The 23,865-nt window shown below is 37.0% G+C and overlaps 1 protein-coding gene across 1 annotated transcript in view; it reads right to left on the reverse strand.

The window, feature by feature from the left end:
• The window catches only part of ERP44 (endoplasmic reticulum protein 44), a 93,014-nt gene that overhangs the window by 46,346 nt on the left and 22,803 nt on the right, over positions 1-23,865 (reverse strand). Inside the window, exons 2-4 of the mRNA XM_004747696.3 lie at positions 11,965-12,037; positions 10,001-10,040; positions 5,462-5,577 (exon numbers count right to left, since the gene is read on the reverse strand). Coding sequence (XP_004747753.3) covers positions 5,462-5,577; positions 10,001-10,040; positions 11,965-12,037 — 229 coding nt within the window. The remainder of the gene's footprint in view (positions 1-5,461; positions 5,578-10,000; positions 10,041-11,964; positions 12,038-23,865) is intronic.

A 23,865-nucleotide genomic window follows, 5' to 3' on the forward strand; every position in this document is an offset into this window, starting at 1 on the left:
AGTAAAACTTTTGTTTGCATACAACGTAATTGTCTTTGTAGAAAATCCAACTGTACTTACATAAAACCTATTAGAATTCTTAAGTACCAGGATATAAGATCAATATACAAAAATCAGTTTTACTTCTAGCAGTGACCAATCAGAAATTTAAATTTAAAAATCAATGCCATTTAGAATAGCACCCAAAACCAAGACATAACTAAGGACAGATCTCACAAAGATGTGTGAGACTTAAGAAAAAACACTGGACAAACCCAAAATGAGAATATTTTACAAAATACCTGATCAATACTCCCCAAAACTACCAACTGTCAAGATGACCTGATACTTAAATGCAATATCCTGGATTTTGGAACAGAAGCAGTTTCTTAGTTGTAAGAAATGTAGCAGGGTAATGTAATATGTCAACATTAGAATAAACTGCGTAAAGGACTATCAAGAGACTCACCATATTATCTTCGCACTTTTTCCCCCTCACTTTGCTTAGAAATTAACAAGCTGATTCTAAAAGTCATACAGAAAGCCAAAGCAACAAAAATAGCAAAACCACTTTGAAAAAAAAGTACAAAGCTGGAAGATTTATATATTACTGACTTCAAGACTTATAAAGCTACAGTAATCTAGAAAGTGTGGTACCAGTATAAACACATACAAATCAGTCACAGATAAAGACACCAACAGTACAGAACAGGAAGATTAGACATAGATCCACACCTATACAGTCAGCTGATTTTGAAAAAGATGCAAAGTCAATGAAGAAGGAATAGTCCTTTCAACAAATAATATCAGAACAGCTTGATAACTATATGCAAAGAAATGAACTCCAATCGATACATTGTGCCACATGTAAAAATTAACTCCAGATGGATCAGAGAGCAAAATGTAAAACTTTATACTATGAAAATTATGAAAGCAAACATACCAGAAAATCTCTGAGATCCTGGGTGAGGCAAAGATTTCTTAGATACAGCATGAAAAGCATAATCCATTTTAAAAATAAGTAAGTTGGACTTCATCAAATTAAGAATATATGGCCTTCAAAAGACACTCTCAAACAGAATTGAAGGTCTCACACCTCCTGATTTCAAAACTCAGTATAAAGCTATAGTCATCAAAAAGTTGTGGTTCTGGCACAAAGACAGACATACAGACAAATGGAACAAAACAGAGTCCAGAAACAAACCTTCACACATGTGGTCAAATGTTTATTGATGAAGGGTACTAAGATCATTTAGTGGGGAGAAGATACTCTCATCAGCCAATGGTATTAGGAAAACTGGATGTCCACATGCAAAACAATGAAATTGGATTCTTATGTTGCACTCTACAAAAAATTAACTCAAAATGGATAAAAAACTAAACCTAACAACCTACACTGTAATGCTCTAAGAAGAAAATGTAGAGGAGTTCCAGAACATTGGATCTGCAATTATTTTTGACAGGACCCCAAAAGCATAGGCAATAAATGTAAAAAGATAAACTAGACATCAAAACTTAAAACTTTTGGGGATCCTGGGGCGCTCAGTTGGTTAAGTGTCTGCCTTCGGTTCAGGTCATGATCCCAGAGTTCTGGGATTGAGTCCTGCTCAGACTACCTGCTCAATGGAGTCTCTGCTTCTCTCTCTATCCCTTCTCCCTGCTCGTAATCTCTCTCACACACACACATACTCTCTTTCAAATAAATACATAAAATCTTAAAATGAAACAAAACAAAACTTCTGTGCAAAGAAGGTAACCAAAAGAATGGGAAAAAGTAACTACAAATCATTTATCTAATAGGGGGTTAATATCCAGAATACAATACATAAAGAACTTCTATGACTTAACACCAAAATTCACCAGATTAAAAACAGGGAAAAGGCCTCAAACAGAGTATTTCTCTAAAAAAGATATACAAATGGCCAGGATGCATAGGAAAAGAGGCTCAATGTTACTAATCGGGGAAATGCAAATCAAAACCAGGATGAAGTAGCACTTCACATCCCTTAGGACAGCTGTGATCACAAAAACAGAAAATAACCAGTGTTGGCAAAGATGTGCGGAAAACTGGACCCCCTGTCCACTGCTGGTGGGAATGTAAAATTGGGATAGCTACTGGGGAAAACAGTATGGCAGTTCCTCAAAAATAAAAAAAATTTAATTACCATATGATTCAGCAATTCTCCTTCTGGGTTTATATCCAAAAGAACTGAAAGCAAAGCCTCAAAGAAATATTTCACAGCATTATTCACAATGGCCAAGAGGTGGAAGTAACCCAAGTGTACATCAACAGATGAGTGAATATACAAAATGTGGTATACAACATACAATGGAATACTATTCAGCCTTGAAATGAAAGGAAATCCTGACACATACTACAACATGGCTGAACCTTGAGGACATTAACATTATGGTAAGTGAAATAAGCCAGACACAAAAACAAATACTGTATGATTCCACTTATGTGAGGTATCTAGAGTCATCAAATTCATAGAAATAAAAAGTAAAATGGTGGTTGCTAGGGGCTGGGGGATGGGGGAATTGGGGAGTTGTTTAATAAGTGCAATGTTTTCAGCTTTACAAGATGAAGTTCTGGAGACTGGTTGTACAGCAACGTGAATAGACTTAAAGCTACAAAACTGCACAATTCAAAATGGTAAAAATGGCAAATTTTATATTCTGTGGATTTTACCACAATTAAAAAGAAAGACTCTTAAGAGGGGGGAATGAGAGAAAATATTTGCAAATTACCCACCTGAAAAAGAACTTACATTTGTAAAATATAAAGGGCTCTCAAAACCCAGTAAGAAATTATTATACCTGCTCATCATTTAACAGCCATGTTAAATTAAACAGACTGACCATACCAAGTGTTGGCAAGGATAGGGAACAACTGGAATGCGTCTACTCTACTGATAGATATGTAACACAGTACAAATACTTTGGAAAGCAGTTTGGCAGTTTATTACAAAGTCAAACATAAACTAACGTACGACCCAGGTATTTCACAGCTAAGTATTTGCCCAGAAAATATGAAAGCACATGTACAAAGAATTGTACCTCAATGTTTATAGCAGCCTCATTTGTAATAGCCCCAAACTGTAAACAACCCCACTGTCAATAAGGGTATAAGAGAACTGCGGTGCAGAGCCATACAACAGACTGCCACTCCGTAATAAACACAAACGATACGCACAACCATCTCAAAATAGCCAAGTAAAAAAAAAACACCACCGCGCGCACACAAACAGCACAGCATATGATCCCACTTACATAAAATCCTAGAAAATGCAAACTAATCTCTAAGAACAAAAAGCAATTCCATGGTCCCCTGAGACTGATGGGAGGAGAAAGGGACCAGAAAGGGACCAAGAACAATTTGGGGAATGACAGATATGCTATCTTGATTGTGGTGATGGCTTCACAGATGTATACATGTTTCAAACATTAAATTGTGTAACGTAAACTTGTGCAGTTTATCTTAATTATATCTCAACAAATCTCCTTTTAAAAAGAAACAAATCCTACCAAAGAATGACCTAACAGACGTTTCTCCCCAGGCCACAGGATTCTTAAGGAGGTTCCAGTTCAAAACCTCTACATTCCAACTGGTATCTAAGGAGTGACACAGGGGCCACTGTGTCTTACAATCTCTAAAGAGAGAGTGGAAAATGTAACTAAATCATCAATAAGGGCTTCATAATATCACTTTTTAAAAATGAAGAATTACACATTATACTATGTCTCAGATATAATTTTCATTAGTAAAAAAATTAATTTTATAGATCTCTCATGGATCAAAATGCATCTGAACTATGGATGTTCACTCCCACAAAAAGAGAGCCTGATTAAAGGAAGTTAATTTGTTTAAAAATACGAACAAATGATATTTATGGTTCAACAATAGTTAATTTGCTTTCCCAATGACTATAAGTTTGAGAGCACAGTTTCAGATTTTATGGTCTAAATTCACTGAAAGTTACGGACTACTGTCTATACTGTAATGTCTAATTAAGTACATAAAAACCAGAAAGATGTGAAATGAGAGCCCACACCAAAAACACCATCTCTGCCAGTGAAAAGTGGGAGGAATGATCCAGAGCATAGTGTGAAAATGTGAAAACGCAGCCTGTGACTGTATTGACAACTTTTACTGCTCCCTTCATCTTATCTAGTTATGAATCCCAAAAGGCAGAAATGAGGGCTAATGGTTTATAAAATACTGAAATGTTTTGCTGTTAAGCATTTCTGTACCAGTAACCACCCCCAAATGTTTAACCTGAACAGAAAAGAAAGTAATGGGTGTGTGAAGGTATTTGGTCAGGAGATGTGGATTCTAATTCTGGTTTCACTAGATGTTAAACTGTCTGACAGTGGTTAAGTCACTTTGCTTCCATTTCTCATCAGTAAAATGAAAAGTCAGTGTACACACACACACACACACACACAGTAAAATAAAAAGTCAGCGTACACACACACACACACATACACACATACTAATTCTAATCATCAGGCTAAGAGCAAAGTATAAGAAATTTGCAGTATGGAGAGTTCTGTATTCAGGCCAATTTGCCAGTAACTCAGTGCAACAAGCTTTTAACAAGCAGTCTCTGTCTCCCAGAAATTGTCAGATGCATGAGATTCAAGATGAATGGTTTGGTCTCCACTTAAATGGGAGAATTAGAATTAAAAAAAAAAAAAAAGAAAAAAGTTCCTGCCTTTGAAGAACTGACATTGCAACGGGTGAGACAACTAACACATATGAACCAGAACTACAAAACATGGTCAGTTTGGTACCAGGAGAGAGGAGAGTTCACGTGTGATGGACACACCAGAAGGAAAAATCGCCGGAGGCTCACCAGCTCAAGCTAGCGAGATCTGTCATGGATACAGAAAACCACACTCCACCGGGACCAGTGAAACCCAAGTGGCTGGACTATCCATGAGTCTATCCTAAGTTTCTCAACACTCTCAGTAACTCTAATCTGTAACTACAGCTAATTATACCTCAAAGACAGTCTAAGCCAATTTTAGTAGAATCTTTCAAATAACAGAAACACAAAAGTCTGAGATAATTTCGTCTGCTATGACTACAAAAAGCATTTTTGAAGGATGCTAGATCTAACAGAAATCCATTTTTCCCTAAAATTTTATTTCAATTTTATTTATTGATTTTGGTATTCGCTTTGGCAAAAACATTGCTAGTTATGATTTACTACCTATATGCTTATTCTACTATATTTTAATTTTAAAAAGTAATTACTTTGTAGGCAAAATGCAAAGTAGTATTATAAGTACATAAAGATAAAATATTAATATTTATCCAAAGTCACTAGAACCTTCCATCTAAAGCAAAACACTTTTTAGCATTAAAAGAGAAAAAAGAGAAAGAGTGAGTGTGTGTGTTTGTGTGTGTAGCAGGAGAGGTGGGGAGAGGTGGGGATAGGACAACTTCTTCCAGACTTCCTACTGAGGTACTTACAGTGCTGATCACAATCAACTCTGGCAAACACTACTTGATTTTCATTGGGATATTCTTCTTTAATGACATTAGAAGCTTCCTCAAAAATTGGATGCAACATTTGGCTGAAACGACACCTACACACAAAGAAGGATACCAATTAAAACTCAAAAGCCGAAGGAATAAAATCCTATTACAGTTATTATCCATTGATATGTAGTATATGCACAATAAACGACTTCTGAGACAATCTCATAGTTAACTTAATCATGTACCTGGATGTCATGGATTGAGGATAAAGACAATTTTGAATTTAAAGACTACTCCAATTCAGACTGTACATTAAAAGATTTGTTTTTTACACATTAAGAAAAGGGCCAATATTACAAAGTACACAGCTAAGGATCTCTCCCAGAGGCCGAGAAACAAGTCAAATATAAGCCCTGAGGATGTATCTCCACTTGGATTTGCAACTACTAAGACTTGGATATTTATCAGAAATCAGCTTTCTCTAAATAATGAACATATTTCTAGATACTATACAAAATCCTTACGAGGGTAAGTAAGTTTATTGCAAATAGTAGACGGATTCACCTGACTAGGTCAATCAAATTTCACAGGCAAGTTAGTATACTAAATAAGTAAGGTGCATAAAACAAATATATAGTATATAATATAATGTTCCCCCCTCAAAATGTACTCCTGGTTAAAACAGGCTTTCCTATCTATGAACATTTAAATATATTAAGCTTAGGAGCAAAAATGTGCAATTCCCAAACCAGACTTCTATTCATGTTTCCTTTGTCGTTTCTGTTTGTTCTATTTTTACTTTTTTAAAAAAGGGCACCAACCCTACAATATTCCAGAAACGTGATACTTCTAATTCTGACTGTCCCTTATTCAGGCCAGCTACCTCACAAATATGTTGTAGGTTATTAAACAGATCTGCTAAGAAAGAGAAGAAGAATCAGAATCAGCACACAGCCAGCGGGGTTAGAATAGCCATTCTTATACGAAGAAAGTACTACTTTTTAGCAAACAAAACAAAACACAACTGTAATTGCTACTATTGCTTCCAGAGTCCTTTTTCATCAAGGAATTTACTTAAATGACGCCCGTGTACCCTTTAATGCACCAGTGATTAGGTCATACCTATAAAGTCTCAACGAAAGTCTGATAAAGCCTGTGAAACGGTGGAAACGGTATCCTTCCTCCTTGTCTCTTTTTATAGATACCTCCTCTAGCCCACTCACCTGACTTCCTAAGGAGATGTCCTAGAATATATCAAGGAGACACAATCTGTATCTTCAATCTCTTGCTTTCAAGTGGCTCTTTCCTCTTTTAGCATTCTTAAATCTCTCCCATCTGGGATAGGTGGGTGGGGTCTGTGGACATCAGGGACCGTGTCTTATTTGACTATGTATTCTAATAAGCATTTCAATATATGTCTGTTAAATGATTAAACTGATAGGATGGAGGAACAGGAAAGGCTAAGTCTGTAAGTTCGCAGTTTCTTTTTTTTTCTTTTCTTTTTTCTTTTTTTCTTAAGAGAGCGAGCGAGCACAAGCATGAAGCATGAAGGGTAGAGGGAGAAAAAGAATCCTAAGTAGGCTCCGTGCCCAGTGCAGAGCCCCACATAGGGCTCAACCTCACAACCCTGAGACCATGACCTGAGCCGAAACAGAGTCAGATGCTTAACCAAGCCAGCCAGGCACCTTAAGTTTGCAATTTCTTATGATGCTGAAAATATGGTGCTGGAGGGCAAAGGAGGCAAAGGGTAGGAACTGATGAATGGTTTCTTGAAGAATTAGGATATGCATTAGTACATAAGCTCCTCGCTTAAGGGCAATATAAAGGCATATATTAGGGGCTCCTTTCTGGACTGTCCAGTTTGCTGCCCAGTAAGCATTTAAGCAAAGGTTCATGTTTAAAATAGGATCAATTTGAATACCAGAAGGTGAATGGGAAAGATGAAATAAAAATTCAATGCAGTAGCACCATACCTTCATACACATGTATCCGTACATATGGACAGTTACATTTATAAAATATAACAAAAGCAACAGATCTATTAAAAGGGCCTTAAGGGTCATCTCCATCCAATCTCCATTCTAGTGCTTGAATCCACCCATTACATATCAACCAAATGGGTAAAAGTCTTTGCAGGGACAATTTTGGGGGTACTTACTAGTATACTTACTAGTATGACCTAGTGGGAGCAGGGGTGGGAATAAGCTTCGGAGTCAGACATACCTGAGTTTAAATCCCAGTTCCACCACTTACTAGCCGTATGACCTTTCTGAGCCTCAATTTCCTCAACCTAAAATGGAAATTATAATACCTACCTGCAGGGTAGTTCTGAGCATTAAAAACAATGTACATGAAACGAAAACCTGGCACATAATAGCATTTCTAAGTACCTACTATGTTTCATTACTCTCAGAGGCAGACAGTATTTTTAGGCAGCTCTATTAGAGAATTCTTCCTTAAACTGTGCCACATTCATAACTTCCAAACAGAACACAGAATCTAGCCTTTAAGGCCACACAGTATAAGCCTGTGTCATATGATCAATTTCTTAAGTTTTTTGAGCATCATATGATCAATTTCTTAAGTTTTTGAGCTGAATGAAAGAGTACTAATTCAAGAACAACTCAAGATGTTCTTTGGGGCTCCTCCCAAATAACTGCAATTAGTCCACACTTCCAATTCAGCTTTTGCAACAAGGTCAGTGGCACATTCTATTTCTCTTTCTTACAACACACAAAATCCCTCAATCAAGAGAAATGTGTTCTAGTTTTAACTCTGCCATGACTCTGTCAGCTAACCTTGAGAAGACACTTCCCTTCTCTGGGTCTGAAGTTTATTTTTAAAGTGGACTGCACTAGATATTCTTACACCCAATTTTGTGGCTTCTGTTACATGTGGACAAACCCAATTTCCCTTGGAAAATGCTACCTTGGTTATACATTTTAGAAATGGCATTTTCTCTGTATATCTTCAACATTTTACTGAAGTTCTTTAAATAGCTATACATCATTCATTCAGTAAATATCTATTATGTACTTATCAGCCAAGTACTATGCAGAATGCCTGGGGATTAATGTTGACAAAAGATAGATATGGTAACTTCTCATAAAGCTAAGGCTGTAGCAGGTAGCTACCAACTCCACTGCAGCATGCAAGTGTTCTGATGAGCTAAGTATGTGGTGTTATGGGAAGATAGATAAAGGGTTGGAATAGGGTAGGACTACTGATCTAGGAAGGTGACCTGGAGGAAGTGGTATCTAATCTAAGACTTGAAAGATGGTTAAGACTAAACTATGCAAATAAATGGGTGAGAGAAGAGTGCCCCGTCCAGGCAGAGAAAAGAACTTAAGGAAAGGTCCAGTGATGAAAGAGTACTGAATATTACAGAAACTGAAATACATTCAGTACAACTGGAACAGAATGTGAGAGTGGAGAGATGCCAAGAAATAAGATGTGGAGGTAGGGTAACTTCAGGTCTGAAGTCACTGGGGGCCTTTTAGGCGAAGGCAAGGGACTTCAGACCTAAAGCTACTGGAGCACCATGTAAGGGCTTCAAGATGAGGGCTTTAACCTTATTCAATTTGCTCTTTAGGTAGACCACTCTGGCTTACTTTATAGAGAAAAGAATGGAGACATATAAGACTTGATACATAGAAAATAAATAAGGAGCCTGTCACAAGGGTCTAGGTAAGCTGGACTGTGGCCTGAAGCAGGGTGGTGGTAACGAGTAGCTAATAAGCCTTAAAGGGTCAAACAAGATAGATGGTCTAGGAATAAGGATTATGTGAGAGTTTCCAACTTCCCTCCAATTCAAGCTCCCTTCTACCTATCTCCATGTCACATTCTTTAACATCTACTATGTGTTTACACCTGGGGTTTTAGAGGCTGAGAATGCGAAAACATTATCTCTGCCCTCATTGTTGATTGGCACAAATATAAAAGACAAAATAATGTAGTAAGAAAAAGAAAGTGGTATCCAGTACTATATGAACACAAAAGACAAGAATCTGATTCAGACAGGGGAAGGAGCAAAGGCTTCCTAGAAGTAGTAGAAGACACATGTTTAAAAAGTGTCAACAAAAAATTTCCTTCTAAACTCACCATACCCACATCCTCACTTCCAAACACTGTCCTATTTCCTTAGTCAGGAAAAATACAGAATTAAAATGTGTGTGTATGTGTGTGCATGTGAGAGAGAGAGAGAGAGACAGAAACAGAAAGATGTGTTGGGGGTAGAGGGGATGGATTTGAGTTTCTGTTACTGCTTTTAAGATGTGGGATGATGGAATCAGATCTGTATTTCTCTTAAAATACAAATGATCATGAAATTAAGCTGCTCACTTTGTGACTGAACCTTAACTGACTTTGTATATGGAATATTGTGCCACATAAGAAAAAGGCTTCCCCCTTCACTCCTTCTAGCAAAGAAAAATCCACATGTAGCAAGATAAAAGGAAAAAAAAACCTAAATAATGCAACTTTACCCCCTACTGCAAAAAAACAAAAAACAAAAATAAAATTATTACTTACCAGTCAGCATAAAAATTTACTAAAGCAACATCAGCATTGTCTGAAATTGAAAAACAAAACCAAACAATCCAAGTTAATTGTGTCCACATAACTGACATAATCAAAGAGATGGTTTCCATCATGGTCTTTTTCTCATTTATGGGGCCTACTAAAAACACACAGTAACAATTAATTACCTCTCACTCAGAAACCCATATACAGAGTCACAGACAGATTATATAATTTGTGGGAATCCCTGATCCTTTTCTCTATATCCTCCATCTTTATATCTTCACTGAACGAATATAAAACAAAAGGGGAATCAAAGCCAGATCAGGAAAGTAAACTACTCAATAGCCTACTCTCATTCAAAGTGCAGTGGGATGATCTGGAGTTGAATAACCCTTTTTTTTTTTTCTTAAGAGAGAAAGTGTGAGTGTGAGTAGGGATGGGGAGTAGCAGGAGCAGGAGAGAAAGAACCTTAAGGAGGCACCAAAGCAGGGCTCAGATCTCATGACCCCGAGAGCATTACCTGAGCTGAAATCAAGAGCCAGAGGATCAACTGACTAAGCAACCAAGGTGCCCCTTGCTAATCCTTTTTTGATCTCCCATATACATGAATAACTGAGAACTGGCTCTGCAAAAAAATTCTATTTCTCAGAAGAGACCTGTGTAACTAAGCTATTTCTGAAGTTCAGATGTCTCACCTCATTGCAACAAGTGATCTACAACTAATAATGCTGCATAACATGCACACTTTCTGGTTCCTATTCATTAAACAGCTCTTCTCTGTTGCAAAAATAATAGCATTGTTTGCATATGAGGATGTGAAGTCATGCCAAAGATACATTTGTTCCTTTTGCTTAAACTTCATAGAGAAACTAAACTCCTCAAGTACTCACAAAAATAAAACATAAAGATATTCTAGAATTTGAAAAATGAAAGGAGAATGATTTGTGAGTTTCAATTCTCTTCTTCCTCTTTTACCTTCAAACAGTTTTTATCCACCTGCTTCTGCACTCTGAAGCAGTGGTTCACAAAATGCACTCCTTGGACCAGAAGCACCAGCAGCAGCTAGAAACTTACAGAAATGCAAATTCTCAGGTAGGGGTTAGCAGTTTCTGTTAGAAACTTAGAACCAGGCCTAGCACTACAGGTATTAATAAGTCCTCCACATGACTCATGCATGCTAAAGGTTACAGAATCATTGCTCTAAAGAGATCCCAGAATGTGGGATAGACTTTTTAGCATTTAAAACTAGTTCCAAGAACATAAAACAGTATATGATGTTCAATGAGTAACTCCTTTTACTTTTCTTATTTTTGGTTTAGTTCTGCTTACAACCGTGGATAAAATGGAGTGCTTTAAAAAAAAAAAAAAAAAAGAAGAAGAAGAAGAAATCATTTATGCATTGTATGTTTTCTTAAATCTCCTAAATTATGATTTTTCTATCAACCATGTGTTTACCTTCCCTCTACTATTTTTAAAAACAGAAATGTTCCCCTCCTCCAAGTTAACTATATTCACAATCTCACTGTCAGCAAACAAAGCATTCAGTAAAACACTTATTTAAGTTAACTGAACCAATGACAATAAAGAAAATCAGAGTCAGTGAATTAGTTAAAAGTTAAAGAAGATAAAATATTTCTAGACCATGTCCTAAGATCATGAACATTTGGTATCGCACAGTGGGAACTGCTAGCCTCTAAGTAAGCTCTAGCAAAATACTTTATATCAGTGGTATTTATGACAAGGCAAAGAAATAGAACAAGACTGAAAGTTTATTTTTAACACAGGAAAAGAGACTTACACATTTTAAATTTTATTACAAATCAAAACCAAAATGCTTTCTTAATTCAGGAAACCATGAAACTAAACAAAATGCCAGCTCCCCAACTGTTTTTGTAATTGAGATTTAACTTTGTTTTTGTATACAAACTAGCTCTTTATAAAGAAGTGTACTTTAAAAATATCAAGGTACTTACTTAAAATGTCATCTATATTCTCTGTATCAAGACTTGTTATTTCAGTTGTTACAGGAGTAAAAACCCAGGTTACCTATAAATTTTAAAAATGAGAAATTAATGAATGTTTCCATAAAAGACAAATAATACAGAAACTTTAATAAAAAGAAAATGAAAAATTTTTAAACTGGTTCAATTTATTTACAAAATCACTCATCAATTGTTTTAGTTTATCTTTATTATTATTCTAACCCTTCACTAGATCAACACAATAGAAGAACTTTTTTTTTTAAGATTTTATTTATTTTACACAGAGTAGGAGATAGAGAGAGAGCACAAGCATGGGGAGAGGCAGGCGGAGGGAAAGGGAGAAAAAGAAGCAGACTCCCTCTGAGCAGGGAACCTGATGTGGCGCTTGATCCAAGGATCCTGGAATCATGACCTGAGCCAAAGGCAGATGCTTAACCTACTGAGCCACCAGTGTACCCCAGAAGTACTAACTTCTAAACCTAGAAACTGGTCAAATAAAACTTCCTATATTTCCAAATACACAAAAGCGATTGTTTCTAAAGAAATTAAGAACTGATTTCTTCTTTTAAATTAATATCGCAACAAATTTATGGTGCAGCAAGAAAAAATTTACTGTATTATTATCTATTTGGAAAGAATACAAAACCAAAGCTAAGTCTGCTGACTCTATCCCTACCATGTATCTAAGATAAAACAAAACAATAAAGAGAAGAACAAGAAAGACTTCAAGTTGTGAACCAAAAGCCTTTCCTGCCTCATCTGACATACTGGTGATAAGTAAGAGGCTCTTAAAAAGAGTATATGAATCTTCTACTTCCAAAACATTGAACCCAAAGTTCAAGTTTATCAAAGAAAGTATTAGTTTGCCATCTGTAAAATAAAGAAAAGATAAACTAAACTAGCAACAGTTCACTTCACTTAAAAAGTAATACTTAGTGTATTTTATTTTTAGGTTCCACCTTTAACACCCTGTGTGTTTATGGAAATCCATTCACTGAACTATGGCTACGGAGTGACAACTAAGTTAGGCCCTGACGAGAGACTGAAAACTACCCCTGTGCCCACCCATTTCACAGACACCTTAGTCACAACTATTATAACTCAAAAAGTGACTACTTCACCAACAATTCAATTTCTGAATGGTATAAAGAGCCATGTTGATGTTGGCATGTAAACAAGCACAGCTATTTGAAATATTTCTATTAATTTATTATTTTTTTAGAAAAAGCCAAATAGCACTAGTCTTATTTCCAAGTTACCATAATCATGTAACCAATAGTGGACTACCATTTCTGCTAGCTACCAATAAATTATACTCTGCTAAAAGTAAACTAGCTAAGTTAAAAATCTCTGAATATATTGACATATACAACTTATATGTATATAAGTAGTATATACATTAAACATTTAACATTTTAAACATTAACTGGAAAGATGTGATTTACTCTTTAAACATTTAAACATTAACTGGAAAGATGTGAATCCCTCATTAGTCATTATTCCCTCAGTATCTATATCTCAACTAACAGATCCTTCCCTCATCAGCAAAAATCAATTTTAATCGGGCAGCATCTAATCTAAAGAGAGAAAAGGAGCTCCAAGGACCTGTATAAAATGAAATAAAAGGCAGAAGTGAGCAGGAAAAAAAGATTCACTAGTAAAAAGAAAAAAAAAAAGTGGGTTATTGCAAAGTCACTTTCCTTTCAGGGATTCCAGAGGTCTGTGAGGCATATTAGTGAACTACTATGGACCAGGCATTTCCTTGCTGACTGTTTTAAAATTCCATTTCTAAAGTCAATCAGAGAAAGACAATTATCAGATTATCTCCTTGATCTGAGGAATCTGAGAGGCGGGGAGGGAGGGGAAAATGAAACAAGATGGGACTGGGGTGGGGGAGACAAACCATAAGAGACACTTAATCTCAGAAAACAAACTCAGGGTTGCTGGTGGTTAAAGGGACAGGGTGGCTGGGTGATGTACACTGGGGAGGATACGCGCTATGGTGAGTACTGTGAACTGTGTAAGACTGATGATTCACAGTCCTGTACCCCTGAAACAAATAATACATTATATGCTAATTTAAAAATTAATTAATTAAAATTCCATTTCTGGGAGAATCAAAACTATAATTCTAAGTTTGGTAACATGGGGCTTATTAGCATAAGTAACTCCATTTTGGGCCTGTTGTTTTGTTTTTAACAAAGCCAATTATACTGATACAAGATTTCAGAGTGAATTACGATGAAAAATTCAAGAAGGTGATGCAAAAATATCATAAAGCAACAAAGTTGATCATTATCAAAGTCAAGTCATTAAATAACTTGACAGTCATTTATGGAGTATCTGCTAGGTACTGAGGGCACAAATGCAGAAGGCCTGGTATGCTCTACCTGGAGAAGCTCTTCAGACAGTGATGATAAAGAGGGGGGGAAAATGTCAAATACAGATAAACATCCTCGGTTGTATAGTCCAAGGAAGCCCATTTTTGAAGAGTTAGTTGTCACCCATCAAAGTTGTTTACAGAAAAGTATATTCTAAATTTAAGTGCTTTTTACTTTGAAATATTTACATGGCAAAAATATATACATGCCAGGTGATAACAAAAATGAGACAACAATCAAACTTGTTTAAAAAAGTTTTGTTGTATTAAATACCTATTAGTTTAGAAACATCATGCTTATTAATAAGCATGCACTTTTTTAAAAGACACATTCAGCTAACAGATGTGTTGACGAGGGCCCAAAGCAAGAAAATGGTCTCTGACCCAATCATCTCTCTACCCTGTAGGGTGTAAAAGAGGTGTTTCAGCATTAACATTTTTATTAATATGCAGTATAAAGGGAAAGACAGGTTGTTTATTTAAATTGTTAGCAAGCTCCACTAGTCTGACAAATTGTTTCTTTTCATGTCAGCCCTAAGCCTAAACAAAATTCTCCCAGGGAAACATCTTTATGTCAAATGCTTTAGTGCTTAAGTAAAATAAAGACAAGTAGCTCTAGACCAGGAAGAGAGGGAGTGTAATCATTCATTTTTTAAAATTAAGACTTGAAGTAAACTTTTAAATTTATTTTCTTTAAAAGAAACAACAAAAATCTATAAAGACATTTTGAATAGAAGATCTTAGACATGGAGAATTTTAGCTTCTAATGCTGGACTATTTAGACAATATATGTAAATATACAGATGTAAACTTATGATATTTTATAAGTTGGTCATTTTCTTCAGTTCATTAGCTCTTTTCCTTGCCAAGAAAACTGAGAAGCATCTCCAGTCACCTAGAAGTCAATAGATAATTCCATCCACATGCATTTCTTGTGGGTTTTGAAATATTAAACATCTCAATCTGAGATGTATCAAGTGATATGATCTTATATAAAAGGCATATCAGTGAAATGTCAAATATCGTACCCTACTTCGTTAAAAAAAAAAGTTGACAGGCTAGCTTTAAATAGGCGCTTCTCCAACAAGTAAAGAATATTTTCTTCCATTAGAAGGTTTTTAAAAATTGAGATATCTTTGGGAACCAAGAAGTTTTCCTTTCCTTCAATTTCCCTGCATCCTCCATGTCAGTCTCTTATTTCCACAGCATTTCAGAAGCCAGAGAGCAGCCAGTTGCTTTTCCCAAAGCACATCCCACAACTTTTCTGCTCCCTCTTCTCTTTTTTTAAAAAGATTTACTTATTTGAAATAGAGAGCACACACAGTGGGGGTAGGGGTAGAGAGAATCTCAAGCAGACTCCCTGCTGAGTGCAGAGCGCCAAGTGGGCTAGACCACATGACCCATGAGATCACGACCTATGAGATCATAACCTGAGTAGAGATCACAAATCAGACACTTAACCGACTGAGCCACCCAGGCACCCCTTCTCAACTCTTTGCATACAAGGTTTCCTCTACCCAGAGTGTTGGCTTCTCTGCTACTGCATCAATCCTTCAAAGATTGATTTCTTCTTCCATGGAGAGCTGTCTGGTTCTCCTGGTCAAAAATAACTCTCCTTTCTCAAAAGTTCAACCTATTCCATAGGATGGGAATAGAAAAAGGCAAAACATGCACTAGAGGAATGGAAGCTACTGTGAAATTAACATTCTTTCCCGACAGACATCAAGTTGAATGAAACAAGATACAATGGAACACCAATTACATGACGAAAGACTATTTTAGAAATAAATTTTGTAAAGACTTTTTGAGTGAGCACTCAGTGTTAAGTCAAATTTTAATTGTGACAATATTAACATATACATATATGTGCATGCTAGAATGCTAGCCCATACAAACTGCTCTGGCTCTCACTGCTAAATCCCAGAACTGTTCCTCTTTTGTGAAAACATTAACTGAATAAGACACTAATCCAACAGGATCTTCAGAAATATGAACTAAGTCAGTAAGAATAATACCTATTGGAAGTGAATTATTAAAGCTTCTCTGTTCATAATTATAAAAATAAATTAACACATTTTCTTTGTTCATGAAGCCCATTTGAGTGGCTGTTACTCAAATATACCCTAAGTGGGAACTACTATGACACTCTCTGAATTGAGTGTTTCCCTTCAATCTAACCTGCCCACAGAGGTCAGATTAATCTTTCCAAATGCTGCTTTGTATACATCAAATCATATGCCGAAAGAACATAAAAATAAAACCAAACAAACAAAAAAACCTCCAAGGGATTTTCTCTGTCTACAGTATAAAAGCCTAAACCCTTAACCTGGCATTTAGGACCGTCCACAGACCTGCTTTCCTAAATAACATCCTACTGCTCCCGATCCATAGCCTATCCTCCAACTACCAGGAAGTACAGAGTAATCAGATATTCTCATGGGCCAGATACTCCGGCTTGTCCGGCTTGAGACAAATCCAGTTTATGCCTTTGCCATGGCATATTACTAAAAGCACCAATCCTTCCAAATGGGTCCCAGTTCGGGCAATAAATCATATGGTCACCCTATATACAGACCTTTAGCAAATGGAATTATAACAAGCTCCCACAAATCCTAAATTATTAAGAAGTATATGTTTTCCAACGTAACATACAGTAAAAGGAAAAATGGAATGAGATTGAACAGAGAAGAATAAAGAATGGATATGAATGCTGCTGAACCAATTACTAGCCTCACTCACTGACTGAGACACTAGGCTCTTTGCAAGGAAATAAAATCAGTAACTCGGGAAAACCCTTCAAGGGTCACTCACAAACCAACAGTCCATATCCTGAAGCTACAAATAAAAGAATGCAAGGAGTCTACAGTACATGTGATTCCTAAAATGCATCTCCTTACTGTCCTGCATCCATGCCTGTCGCTGGTACACTTTCCTCTCTGAACATCCTGCTTGCCAACAGCGCTATCTAGCTTTTGAGACCCAATTCAAAAGCTATCTTTTCTATGAATACTCTCCTGATGATCCCAGACCCCAGTGATTCATTTCTCTCTACCTGAACCCACAGAGAACTTTCCAGAGGGTGTTAACAGATTATTAATTCACACAGGTAATCCATGCTCTCTTACCTCCCTCAGGAGACTGAACACCTTGGAAGAGAGACTGCACCTTATTCAATTTTGTATCCCATAGATCATTTACTACACTAACCTAGTATTGTATACAGTAAGTACCTTGTATACAGTAAGTACTCAAGCATGTACTAAGTGAATGAAGAAGCAGATGATGTTAATACACTAAGAATATAGAGGGACAGTGCTGGAAGTGAGAAATGGGGGAAAGAGGTTCAGAAACGAGAACAGCCAACAAACATTTTTTTGAGAGAAAGAAGGAGAGATAGAATGAGTTGGGGGTGGGGGAGGCATAGGTGGAGAGGGAGAGAGACAATCTTAAGCAAGCCCCACACTCCGCATGAAGCTTGACCCAAGGCTAGATCTCACAACCCGGAGATCATGACCTGAGCCAAAATCAAGAGTCAGACACTTAACTAGTCAACTAAGCCACCCAGGTGCCCCCCAACAAACATTTTTAACATGTTTGAGGATAAGGTTATCAAATAGGAGTAAAGTCTATTAAAACTTGTTTTTAATTATGTAATGGTGAAGAGCATACCACTAGGTGATTATTTACAGACTTAGATGGAGAGGGAACCTCGGAACTCCTACAGAAAGCCCTCCATCTCACCAAGAGCTGGGCTGAGCTTATAGTTACACCCGCTTCTGTGTCCCTCCCCACCAAGCTATATACTCTGACAGGATTTGCAGACACTTCCACACATGGAACACTCTTATTTAAGAATAGCTATGTTACACTGATGGATAAAAATCTAATACTTCTTTTTTTTTTTTTTTTAAGATTTTGTGTATTTGAGAGAGAGAGAAAGAGAGCACAAGCAGGGGGAGCAGCAGAGGGAGAGGAAGAAGCAGACTCCCCACTGAGCAGGGAGGCTGATGTGGGGGGGCTCAATCCCAGAACCCTGGGACCATGACCCGAGCCAAAGGCAGACACTTAACCGACTAAGCTACCCAGCACCCCAAAAATCTAATACTTCTTGTATTGTTCATTTTTAGGTGTTAAGTCAGTCATGAAAATCAATAATTTAGAACTTTTAGGACCAGAATCTAATAAAGTATCAGGCAGAAAACGTTATTAGGTATTATTTCTGTTAGCAAGATTGGTTAAGCCACAAAAGCATTTATTAGAAAGGCTTTGCTTTAAGTGTTTTATTAACATATTTTAGTTAATGTGTTTAGAAAAAAAGTATTTCCAGTGAATTTGTATTAAAGCATAATATCTTAAAATCTTGTTATTCGAATAATGGTCTCTAATGTAGCAGCACTGGCATCACCTGGGACCTTGTGAGAAACACAAACTATCGGGCTCCAGACCTATGAATCAGAATCTCCCCTTTGATAGGATCCCCAAGTGATTCCCATGTACCTTAACATTTAGGCAGCACTGCTTTAGAGAGCAAAGCATCTGACTCTACAAGCAAGCACATAAACCACTGTAAATTCTGTACAATGTTTTTACTCCTCAAATATGAACACAGGCACAAGCAAGACTCACTTGTGAGAAGTCTGTATTGACATGCAAAATACTGTGGTTTAAAAAAATGTGGAGTCTGTAATCTTATTAGAAATTTACAAAGATGTTAATTTTTTGAAGTATGCTGCCTACTGCCTGAATAGATATTTCTGCATGAAAATTACTGGCATAAAATAGAAGCTTTAACAGAGAATGTTTCCTTCCATGTGGCATTACCGTTCTCAATTGACATTACATCTGCTAGGCATTCTACAATAATAGCTTAGTGTATTTGTGCTAAATCTTTCATTTTCCTGCCTGTCAGGAGAGTCTCAAAGCCCTTTACAAACTGTGCCTCTCCTATAGTAAGAAATAAGTAATGTACCAAGCAACAGCTCTCTTCCATTCTAATCCAGATTGACAAACCAGCCTGCTACCTGAAATCTGGATGCCATGAGACCCAGGCTGTTTCTCCTCCCTGGGGCCACTTCTCTGACTCTGAGTTTTGCATTAAGCTGGCAGGCAACAGAAGCACAGAGATTTTCAGTTGGCTGCAAGGAGCTAAGAGATATGAAAGGTCCCTAGAGAAAAAAAGCTGAGGCTGACAAGCATTGTAAGAGCCTTGAAGCTGAGTATCAATCGAGGCACATCTCACTGTTAGTATTCCCAGAAGTATTATAATGAACTAGAAGTTCAAAGAAAGGGGAAAAATAGGACTAAGTATAGAATAACACATGGAAGCTACTTTAACCCTTAAGTTGCTCAGTGATATAACTTTTGGACAAGTGATACAAATTTTGGGCAAGTCAGAACCAATATGCTTTTATAAAGAAACATGAGAACAATTACAACATTCCTCATTAAATAAGTCAAGATATGCTGAGTGCAGACATGTTTGGGAAAATAAATTCTATACCCCCCAAATAATCATTCAAATAAAGGTAATATAACCCCTAAACTCAAATTCTGCCAATAGAAACAGCCATAGAAAATAAAAATAGGGGCGCTTGTGGGGGGCTCAGTCAGCTCAGTCAGTTAAGTATCTGACTCTTGATTTCCACTCAGCTCGTGACTTCAGGATTGTGAGATGAAGACCGGAGGCCGGCTCCATGCTAGGTGTGGAGCCTGCTTAAGATTCTCTCTGTCCCTCTGCAAGCCCCTTCCTCTAAAAAAATAAAAAATAAAAAGAAATTGCTGAAATTGATACTTTTTCTTGAACATTAGTTACTTGATCACGCATGGATCTCCATTAAAACTGATGTCATTTCACAACATACTACGCAAAGCTTCACTAACCAAAACAGTGTGGTACTGGCACAAAAATGGACCGAGATCAATGGAACAGAATAGAAAGCTCAGAAATAAGCCCACAATTATATGATCAATTAATCTATGACTAAGGAGGCAAGATTATACAATGGGGCAAAGAAAGCTTCTTCAATAAATGGTGCTGAGAAAATTGGACAGCTACATGCATAATAATGAAACTGACCACTTTCCTATACCGTACACAAAAATAAACTCAAAATGGATGAAAGACCCAAATGTGAGACCTGAAACCATAAAAGTCTTAGAAGAGAACACGACAGGGACACCTGGGTGGCTCAGTGGGTTAAGTTGCTGCCTCTGGCTCGGGTCATGATCTCAGGGTCCTGTGATTGAGTCCCACATCAGACACTCTGCTCAGCAGGGAGCCTGCTTCCTCCTCTCTCTCTCTGCCTGCTTCTCTGCCTACTTGTGATCTCTCCCTGTCAAATAAATAAATAAATTCTTTAAAAAAAAAAAAAGAAGAGAACATGACAGTAATTTCTCTGATATTAGCTGTAGCAACATTTTTAAGGTATGTTTCCCCTAAGACAAGAGAAACAAAAACAAACTACTGGGATTACATCAAAATAAAAAGCTTCTGCACAATGAAGGAAGCTTCAATAAAACAAAGGCTGAATGGAAGAAGACATTTTAAAATGATATATCCAATAAGGGATTAATAACCAAAATATATGAAGAATTTATACAACTCAACACACACACACACAGATCTGATGAAAACTGGGTAGAGGACCTGAAGAGATATTTTTCCAAAGACATACAATCGGCCAACATCATTATGAAAAGATGCTCATTATCACTCATGATCAGAGAAATGCAAATCAAAACAGCAACAAGAGATCTCCTCCTACTGTCAGAATGGCTAAAATAAAAAAGACCAAAAAAACAAGTGTTGGTGAGGATGTGGAGAAAAAGGAAACTTCATGCCCTGCTGGTGCGAATGCAAACTGGTGCAGCCACTGCAGAAAACAGTAAGGAGGTTTCTCAGAAAATTAAAAATAGAAGTATCATATGATCCAATAATTTCACTACTCAGTATTTGCCCAAAACAACAAAAACACTGAATCAAAAAGATATATGCACCCCTACGTTTACTGCAGCATTATTTACAATAGCCAAGATACTGAAGCACCCAAGTGTCCATCCATGAGGAATGAATAAAGAAGGTATGGTGGTGTATGTGTATGTGTGTATACACACACATGTATGTACATACACACATACACACATACACACATTGGAACATTACTCAGCCATTAAAAAAAAAAAAAGATGAGATTTTGCCATCTGTAACAACATGGACAGACCCAGGGGTATTATGCTAAATGAAATAAATCAGAGAATAGCAAGTATCATGTGATTTCACTTACACGTGGAATCTAAAAAACAAAACAAACACAAAAAGCAGAAGCAGACCCATAAGTTCAGAGAACAAACTGATAGTTACCATCAGGGAGAGGGTCATGGGATGGGAAAATGGGTGAAGGGGAGTGGGAGATATAGGCTTCCAGTTATGGACTGAATAAGGCACAGAAGTAAAAGGCACAGCACAGGGAATATAGTCAATGGTACTGTAACAGTGTTGTATGGTGACAGATGGTAGCTATACTTGTGGTGAGCAGAGCATAGTGTATGAACTTGCCTAATCACTATGCTGTAAACCTGAACCTAATGTGACACTGTGTCAACTACACTTACAAAAAAAAAAAAAAAAATTGACATTGGGGCCCTGGGTGGCTCAGTCACTCTAAGCATCTGCTTTCAGCTTGGGTCATGATCCCTGAGTTCTGGGATCAAGCAAGGCATTGGGCTCCCGGCTCTACAAGGAGCCTGCCTCTCCCTCTCCCCCGACTTGTGCTCTCTCTCAAATAAAGAATAAATCTTTAAAAAAAAATTTGATGAGTGCCTAATACAACACTGCATGTTAACTGTACTAGAATTAAAATTAAAAACTTAAAAAAAAAAAGGGGGGGATGAACTAATTTACCTGGAATAGACAATATAGTTCTCTGACCTTCAAAGGAGAGTCAAAAGCTTTTCAGAACTGGGAGTGATCTTCTCAATGTGTAAAAGGATTCTTCTCTTAAAATCATCCTATATTCCTCTAAAACCCCAAATTCTAGTAATGGTGGTATTAACAAAGCATGGGAATTGAGAGAAAAGTTAAGATGAAAATTGTTACCTTCTTTTTCTATACACATTCTGGAACCAGGGGCAGGGGTGGGGGGCACAGTGTGAGACAACATTCCACTCACTGTCTCCTGATCAGTAACTAACACTGGATTTTACAGTCCAGAACAAATACTTGCAAATATATGCCAAGAGAAATTTATGACTACTCTTCCTGTGCTACAATGTAATTCTTGTCCAGGATGCCTGATGAAGGAAAGTTCCCTTAAGAGAATCTACATATATATTGGTACATACATTCTTTTGTATAGGTCATTCATTCTACAAATATCTCACTAAGTCATCTATTAACATACATGCCAGGCAGTGTACTAGGCACTACGGAAAGGGATGTGAATAAGACTACATACATATACACACACACACATATACACATGTATACACACACATACACACACATATACATACACACATATAAAACATCTAGCAAGATTATCAAATTTAATTATTTCTTTCATATTAAAAAGAGAGAGAAGATTCTCTCAAGTACTTCACATCTTTTTTTAAAAAGATTTTATTTATTTATTTGAGAGAGAGAGCACACAGGAGCTGAGTGAGGGGCAGAGAGCAACAGAGACTCCCCAGTGTGGGACTCAATCCCCAAACTCCGGGATCATGACCCAAGCTAAAGGCAGACGCTTAACCAATGGAGCCACCCAGGCACCCCTCTTTCAAGTATTTTAATTGAAGAGTTATCCACAGTTCTTGGCAAAGTTATTATCTATTCTCAAAAGATAACTGCTAGACACTCAACAATGGGAATTACACAGTAGTATGTCATACTCCCCTTTTGCCTGGGCTTTCAAGAAGATCTGAGTTAATCACAACACGAAGAAACAACTACACTGACACTGTTATTGAGCAATCTTAACATCACTAAAAGTGGAACAACCAGATATTAATGCTTCTTGATAGGATGCAATAGGAAATAAAAAGCACTACTCATGAAGTGTTCTTAACCCCCCAAACTGAAACTGACCTCAATTTAATCAAGCCCCAGAACTACTGTAAGGAGGCAATGGATGAAATGTGAAATGACACCATGGGGATACAGGCAGCAGCATCAAGCAATAGGAAATTTTATAGGAAAAATGACAGACCCCAAGAAGTGGATCCTGAAACAAGTAGTTGAGTACAAGTAGCTTATCTGGAAGAAAAAGGAAGTACCCACAGAGAAATGGGGAAGGAGGCTGGGGAAGACAGCCAATATACAAGATAATATAGTGAGCTAAATGCCAATGTTGTCACTTTTTAAAAAAATTTTTCAAGGTTTATACCATAAAGGCTCTGAAAAATCCTAAATTGTATAACCGAAATTCTTCAACTGTCTTATTTACCAGTTTCTACTGGTGGCATAAGTATTTCTAAACTGCACGAAGTGAAGAAAACACCTTCTACTATGTCAAAAA

This window comes from Mustela putorius, unplaced genomic scaffold (assembly GCF_011764305.1).
Source record: "Mustela putorius furo isolate JIRA1106 unplaced genomic scaffold, ASM1176430v1.1 tig00000580_pilon_pilon_pilon, whole genome shotgun sequence".
In the NCBI taxonomy this organism is placed as follows: domain Eukaryota; kingdom Metazoa; phylum Chordata; class Mammalia; order Carnivora; family Mustelidae; genus Mustela; species Mustela putorius.